General features: G+C 41.1%; 1 protein-coding gene across 2 annotated transcripts; it reads left to right on the forward strand.

Annotated features, from left to right (window-relative positions):
- The first annotated feature begins 592 nt into the window (after positions 1–592).
- LOC100498624 (neurofilament heavy polypeptide) lies at positions 593–8,167 on the forward strand. 2 transcript variants are annotated; one of them, XM_002933652.5, is made up of 2 exons: positions 593–797; positions 5,897–8,167. In XM_002933652.5, exon 2 carries the CDS (start codon positions 5,905–5,907, stop codon positions 7,783–7,785), a length of 1,881 nt encoding a protein of 626 aa, XP_002933698.2. In that variant the 5' UTR covers positions 593–797; positions 5,897–5,904; the 3' UTR covers positions 7,786–8,167. The 2 variants fall into 2 exon arrangements, with proteins under 2 accessions (XP_002933698.2, XP_002933699.2); XM_002933653.5 differs by lacking the exon at positions 593–797 and adding an exon at positions 1,341–1,436.

The following is an 8,167-nucleotide window of genomic DNA, read 5'->3' on the forward strand; positions in this document are numbered from 1 at the left end:
TTAAATGATTATGTTATGAATTGCAGCATGAAAGCAGCATCTCTGTTGCTCTGTAATCACTTCTGCCTGCCCAGCGCAGTGCGCTTTATGGGGTGCTGCTTGCTCAGGATCCTAATGACATCATTTAAGTCCGGAACTGGACTCCTATGTAAATGTGCTATGGAAATCTAGTGATTATACAGCACAGCATTCAGTGCACCAACCCATTCTGCCCCTTTTGTTCTGGGAATACCACTTGCAATGAAATTAAGACATGGCATGGCTTATGAACTGCATAGGGCTTTACATTATTGTTAACTCTTACATGACCAGAGATCACCTGATATGAGGCAGATAATGATCTACACCTTAGCAGTTTAGCATTGTTAATCTAGTGTGTGTAGATGACCTGATCCGAAGTGGGGATACAGGGGAAAATAATCATCAGAAGAAAGAGATAACAAATTGGGCTTAGAGTAGACAAATATGCCACGTTCACACCAGAACATATCATTGTTAGAGAAAGACACCATATATTCCCCGGGGCTGGCAGTGGGGGAGAGCAGTTGGCTCTTTAAATGGAGTAGTCACCCAGAGGAGGCTAGCCTGCGCTTCAATACAGCAGATGCAGAGAGGGGAGTGTATGTAAGAGGGCGAAGAAGAGGAGGAGGGGGAAGGGGAGCACCAGATTGTACCTCTGAGAGGGGAGCATCTGTCACTCTCCATCTTGCTCTCAGTTCTAGCCCAGCCCTGCTGAGGAGTGGAGATCTCCCAGCCCTAGTTCTGCCGCATCTCTCACTCCAAGACCCAAATACAAGGTAGGTACCGCACTGCTTAGGCTGGAGCCCCCCTGCTAGAGCAGCTCCATGTGCGCTATAGGGTGAGGGGAGTAGAGCCCGCAGCTGCTTCCTTTGTTCTGACTCAGGCACCACTGCAGTCTCCGCTACAAACCCACAGCCCGGGCTCTGTCTCATTGTGCCGGCTTTATACCTGCACTTTGTGTTTCATTATACACTTTCTGGGGGAGCTCGTTAAACTTACACACTTCTGCCATTTCTCATGTCTTTTATTTCCCTAGACGGAATCAATCTCGGTAAAATACAATTTTGATAAGAGATTAGTTTGTGCTACCCTCTTTCCTACAGCTGTTCACACGGTTGCTCTCTTAAAGGTTTTAGTTCAGCAGCAGGTTGTTTAACATTTTAACTGTTCGGTACTCCTTAGCTATGTCACCCCTTTAAAAGCCTCCACCCCAGTGTCCCTTTATGTATGATCTGGGGATATTTTCCCTTTAATCCAGCTGAACCGCTGTTCCTCCCCCCGTCCCCAATTAAATGAGTTTGGGGGGTGGGGGCTATACAGCTGGGAGTCTCAATGGAAGGCTGAATCATGCAGTTGGAGCCAAACGATCCGGTTCTCTTGAGTGATTGTTGCGCCCTTTTATGGGTAGATTGTTGGTAAGAGGAGTAGCACATGCAGGGCTGATAGCACAATCTACCCTGCAATTTCCTCCTCCTCCACATATTTATGTATAGTAATTATAATTAATCACTGCATCTGCTGGATCAGATGTCTAACTCGGCTGCTTTCAAGTAATTGTAACCCTTTTATTGCCGGGGGAACTAGGCACTGGGGTCTTGCCATCTCTGCGCCCCATTCTTTTCATTGTGCAGGGGATGCTTGGGAGTGTTAATGAATACCATCTATTCCTATTGTTCCAGATTAACCCCATGTGTAGATCGGATGCCTCCAGCATGTTGGAGACCCATCTACTGCCCCCATCTGGCGCATAAACCCAGCATGAAAGCTTGCTTAGTGATCTGGGGGTTTCAAAGCCAAGAAAGGCATTGCTGGAGAGTTGAATATTGATGTTTTAGTGTTTAGTTACCACTTCATGGCTATACAGTATATGCTGGTGGGGATGTAAAAGTATATGTGTATATCTGGAAGTCTTGTGTGTCACAAATCAAATAGAACACATTAAGGCGTATGTATGTATGTAACTATGAACACTATATTGGCTTCCTATCTTGGCCTGTCCAACAGAAAAAAAACATGTAACAGGCTAAAATAAAAATGGTGGTAGTTTTCTATGGGGGCATAGGTTTTAAACTGTAGGTTTGTGTTTTCTACTGCAGCACTTCATAAATGGACACATGAAATCCACCTGCTGGAGGCCTAATAAGCGGTTCATTTACAATCATTAGTCAAGCAGGGCGGGTTTTAGCCAGTGCAGCATGTGTCTACCTTATTTAAAATGTGTTTAGTGTTAAAGGACCAGTAATACCATAGAGTGCATTTCAAATGCATCTGTTCAATTAGCACTTGCAAATAAACTATTTTTTTCTTTATACAAATGTCATGTTTTATAGGACAAAGGATTTCCTTCTGTTGAAAGTCATAAAAGTAGAAATACCCTTTTTTTTTTTTTTTTTTTTTTTTTTTTTTTTTTTTTATACTTGAATGGCTTCCTCCATGGCTATACAACAAATACAGCTTATCTGTATACACTATATAATAAAGCCTCTGTAGCAAACATGGGCGTGTGTACATGTGAAGGGTATGGATAGCAGCACACTAAGGGGCAGATTTATCGGTGTGAGTTTAGAGCTCATTACATACAAACTCACCCACATTTTATTCATTTTTATGGGATTTTTAGAAGCATATTTATCAATGGGTGAAAGTGAAAACTGACATTTGATAAATACACTTCTAAAAATCCCATAGGATTGAATAGAATTTGGATGTTTTTATGTATTAAGCTGTAAACTCACATTTTGATGAATCTGCCCCTAGGTGTTTTTTCCACCTGCACAGAAATGAAATGCAGAGGGAGAAAAGGCGATCTGCTGACTTTAGTGCACACTTCGGTGCAAATTTGGCATATTTTATGTTTCAGCACCAGAAGTCATCAGATTGGCAGATGGGGGGGGGGGAAGCCTAGTGTGCCAGTGGTCTTAGTACAGTGTTACATTGTGCCAATTGCCTGAGCAATTTACAGTTTGGTATGCAGGCAACAAAACATCCAAAATTGCCCCTCCTTTGAGATAAGTGGACTGCACTGCCAGGAGGGAAGCTTGCAAGTATTTAAACAGTCACCTACAAGTTAGGAAAAAAAGCTACGATTTGACTGGTTGCTATGTGCAACATCACCGGTGATGTTGGCTTACACACAATAATAAATATGCCCCTTGCTGTTGGGATGCAACTCCTTGTTTAAAATAATGTGGTTAGAGGCTGTGGCAGAGTTTTATTTTGTATCTTGTACTTGAAAATAACATGTCATTGCACACTCAATTTCTAAATCTGCACAGAATGTTCTATTAAATGTCTGGCCTGTGTTACCCAGCTAGAACATTTCTCCGTGACTCACCACACAGCGCCATGAAGCGGAATTGTGGGAAATGTAGTTTGGCCTTTTTGGCTACTTAAGAGTAGGTTGATTGGTGGTGCTGAAATCTTTGCAGTACCACACTAGTGTGGCACTCACAAAACTAATGCCGGGCGAAGAGGTTCTTGGGCTGAATTGTGCCCTGCCAGTGGCAACCTCCATGAACTGCTCCCCAGTGTGTTGGCAACAACCTTCATACCCTGCTCTCCGCTGCAGACTGGTCCCACTCGATCAAAACAAGCAATACTGTGCTGGCAGGAACAGCAGACAAGTCAACATAGAGTATTTTTTTCTGATTGTGCCCCCCAGCAACTGCACCTTAAGCAGCTGCCTACTTTGCTTATCCCTAGTTCTGGCCCTGCACAAAACACTTAATAAAGAATTAAGATTCAGCCGAACTTAAAGTGAAAGTCACGTGACTTTAAAGCTCTGAGCAAATGAACTTAATTTTTTTGCCCATAACTGATGACATTTTTTATTTTTTTTCTTTAATCCAAATTTGGCTAAATTCTTTGTGGAGGAGCAGATATTTGCTATCATTATTCTTATTGCACTGTTCAGTAGAATTGTAGGTTGAAATATGACACATAAAAGGTCGATTTGAAATGGGTTCCATATTCTCACTATAATATAGTCTCCCCAACATATTTCAACATTGGTTCAATGAATAGGGCTTGTGCTGAATGTGCATTTTGCCTATTGATTTTAGCAAATATCTAGTCTTGTTATTTCTTGGCAACAGGGCAAAATCTGAAAATGAAACTAAAGCCACATTCTACTTCCTGTCAAACAAACCAGCAGTCCACTGAGAGACCTCTTTATTAATAATCGCTTCCCTTTCCCTCATCTACAGCCTGATAAAGAGCAGCTCATTATTCAGAGGCTTCTCAGTGGGCTGCTGGTTTGTTTGACAGGAAGTAGAATGTGGCTTTAGTTTCATTTTCAGATTTTGCCCTGTTGCCAAGAAATAACAAGACTAGATATTTGCTAAAATCAATAGGCAAAATGCACATTCAGCACAAGCCCTATTCATTGAACCAATGTTGAAATATGTTGGGCTGCTGGTTTGTTTGATCACTGGGATCAGGAATTTGAATGCAGCTTTAGTTTTATTTTCAGATTTTGCCCTGTTTAGAACAGGAAATAACAAAAGCCATAGAAGTTTCTTTATTAAAAGAATAGGCTAAACATATGATATGCACAAGCCCTATTTATTGCACCAGTGCTGCAAAAAGAGGTTTCTAGACCACCACCCATATGCTCAACTTAGTGTATGTGCATTGCTCCACATTAACAGTGCCTAGGCCCAGACTGGCAATTTGTGATTTCTGGAAAATGCTAGAGGGACTGCGGTAAGATGCCACAGAAAGGGGGCTGTTTGGGCCTCTGTGTGCTTTAAATGCCAGGGATTATTTTGAACCCCAGTCTGGCCTGCCTATGCCTGATCTGCTTGTATTTTTTCAGCCCCGCAAGAGGAATTTTATGTCAATGACCCCTCTTAGAGGCTATGTTATTCCTACATATCACGTAATGTTTATGATATGGCACAATAAGCTTTCAGTATCTCAGGCTTGGTACAGTAAGAATGTTCCCACAAATGCCTGCTATTTTCTATTATTTGTGTACTGATAAAGTTTTATTTACTAATATATATAAAATGTGTTTACTGACCATCATTTTCATCTGTTAAACTACAACTGTCCATGGCCATTGGAACTTGTAGTTAAACTGTAACTGAGAGGCCACAATAACATTTTGTTGCTGCTAGGCTTTTTTAATACATACTGTTTTTTTGGGGGAGTTTTTTTTTCTTCCATTCACCAAATATCAAGCTTTATTTAAGTTTTCGACTACACACAGGGCTATGCATCAGCCACCAATCCTGCTCAGCAATATTTTTTTAATTAAACATCTATTTTTTTGGTCATGAGCAATTGCCCCCTTTAAGCCAAATGTTAAAATACAACAGCTTGTAGGCCATACACTCTGATCCCAAAGCTGTTTTTTCTTCACATCTGTCAATTTAGAAACAAATACGAGCTAGTTATTATGGAGAATGACATGGGAAAAGAAGATATTGCTTTATTATTCTCAGGGGACCTTAAAGTAACTTCCAATTGTGGATATAATTGAGACTGTCCTGTTTCAAACTGCAAGCCTTCTTGGTTTAGAAGGCCCAATAATAGCTTGGAGTTTATGTAATCTTTATAGAAAAAATATGCTAAATACAGACTTACCTTCTGCTTTGTCTTATCTAGACACTAAGTTATGGTGTAAAACTCATTGCTAGAACAGAATATTTATTTTTTGCATTATTGAATACACATAAACAAGAGCTGCCATAAAGCTTTCTATATGTAAATTCAGTCTAAATATTACCTCCAGATGGTGATAGTCTTATGTCTGTGGGGTATGCCTGAGAAATAATGCCCTTGTTCTTGGCCAATTGCAACCAAAAGGATTTGCAGTTGTGGATGTTTGTATCACCATGTGTTGTAACATACCTTTTGTCTTTTTATGCAGAATCAAACATGGGAGCAAAATTTAGTAAAAAGAAAAAGTCATATTGTCTTGGTGCTGGTAAAGATGGAGAGTCAACTGAAACAACTGAAGTGGAACAAAAAGAAACAGAGACTCAAAGTGGGCAAAAAGATGCAGTTGTACCGAAGGAAGAAACACCTCAGCCTGATAAAACTGTGGCCAACGGTACAAGTGAGGAACAAAATCCTCAGGCGGAAAAGCAATTAGATCTTGAAACAAAACCAGATGAACCCACCAAAGATGATCAAAATGCAGGCCCCGTATCAGAAAACAATCTAGAATCAAATAAAGCCGAAACTGATGAAACGCCTCAAGAAAAAGCAGAAAGCAATTGCTTAAGTGCAGTTCAGGAACAGTCAAGTGAAGTGGCAAAAGGGGACAGTAGTAGCAAGGCGCAAACAGCACCACCATCTCAGGAGCCAGAGAAAACTGGAGAGGAGCAGCTGAACAAGGATTTGGTTTCGTCCAGTGATCCTCCATGTGCTGCTGTAGCAGAGCCAGAAGTGATACAAAGCGTTAGTGTAGAGCAGCAGGTGACTGTGCAGCAAGTTGACCACTTACAAGAAGCTACAGTGAAGGAGGCAGCTGAGGAACTTCCTCCTGCATCAAAACTAGCTGCTGAAGAAGAAAACCAACTGGTCACTGAACATTCCATGTCTGAGAATTATGTTCCCTTGCCTGAAGTGGTTCCTGAAGTTGTATCAAACTCTGAAGTAGATAACAAGGAAAAGGATACTACACCTGTATTTATGCCAGAGTCTTCCACAAAGCAGATTGCTGCAAATGTACCAGAGATCCGCATATCAGTGGAAGAGCCAAAACAGTCTTTTGAAGATCAAGGGCCATTACCTGAGACTGACATTCCAGAGCCTGTGCAGACTCCTCAGCTAACAGAAGAGGTAGAAGAGCCAGATGAGGTGCCTGTGTTGGCTGCTTCTGAACCTGCAGCTGAGCAGTTAGTGCCTTTAGCAGACACAGTAAGTTCAGAAACAGAGTCTCTAGGGCATCCACAGGTACATATGCCTTTAACCACAGTGCCAGCACATGAGAAAGATGCTGAATCAGCTCCCCAGGAGTTAAAGTCTGTGGCAGAACCAGAAGATCACATAGCTGAGGCAGTAACATCCGAAGCACCACAGCAGTCTAAATCAGAGACTGAAGTGTGTGAGAAAGAAACCAAGCAAGATGCCCAAGAGGATGATCAACAAGCAAAAACATCTGAAGTGCCTGAGCAACCTGCTCATGATGAGAAAAATAATGCAAACCAGGAATCCACAACTTTTGACAATAAGGAAGAAGCCTTATGTCCTGAGTCATCTGATGTTGTATCTAATGAGCAGCCAAAGTTGACCTCACCAGAGCAACAAATTTGCACAGAGATTGCAAGCGAAGTAACCCCTTTGCAAAATTTACAGGACTGTGCAGCCGAGCTCTCAGTCCCTTTGGAGCCTAATGCCAATGATCTAGAATCCGAAGACCAAAGCTCTGACAAACATTCATTAGAGCAGGAGAAAAGTGTGGAGGAAGAGAGCAAGGCAGTGGTAGATGTTGTTCAGGAAACCCTAAATCAAGAACAAAGAGATAGCAATCATATTTCCTCAAGTCCAGTGGATAAACAAGATATTAGTGGTTCAGCTCCCCAGCCCCTCACAGAAGATACAATAGAAAACCATGCAACACTAGCTGAAGAATCTGTACATGAGAAAATTCTTGCTGATGTTCAGATAGTAGACAAGCATGTGACCCTTAATGGCCTGCCAAGCAAAGAGGAAATTAAGGTGAAAGAAAATGTAGAAAATGGTTCTAACCATTCTATTAGTGATCTAAACGGGCAGAATGAAAACCATGAAATTGAAGTGTGTAATGAATAAGCGCATGTGGGTTTTGTGTTTTTCCCCTTTATCAAAGGTGGAAGAAGCCAAAATTTCCCTGTTTTGATGCACTGTATACATTCTCAGTGACCAAATGCCTCATACAAATGTAAACACTTGCAAGGCAAAGAGCCTCATGCAGTGTGATTTCCAGAATAAAAGTCCTATTTATATTAATGTTTTCTAACTTTTCACTGAACAGAACAATTCTTAATTTGTTTTCCATAAAATGTCTCCTGTTTTAAAGAAGCTCCAAGAACAATTAGCATCAACATTGGCAAGGTACATTGAGTTTAAAGCCCCAATGTTCAGATTCAATTGTCTTTAAAGCATGAAACTACACAATGTTTTCCAAAAATAAACAAAAATCATATTTACCCCC

Source organism: Xenopus tropicalis, chromosome 4 (genome assembly GCF_000004195.4).
Source record: "Xenopus tropicalis strain Nigerian chromosome 4, UCB_Xtro_10.0, whole genome shotgun sequence".
Taxonomy (NCBI): domain Eukaryota; kingdom Metazoa; phylum Chordata; class Amphibia; order Anura; family Pipidae; genus Xenopus; species Xenopus tropicalis.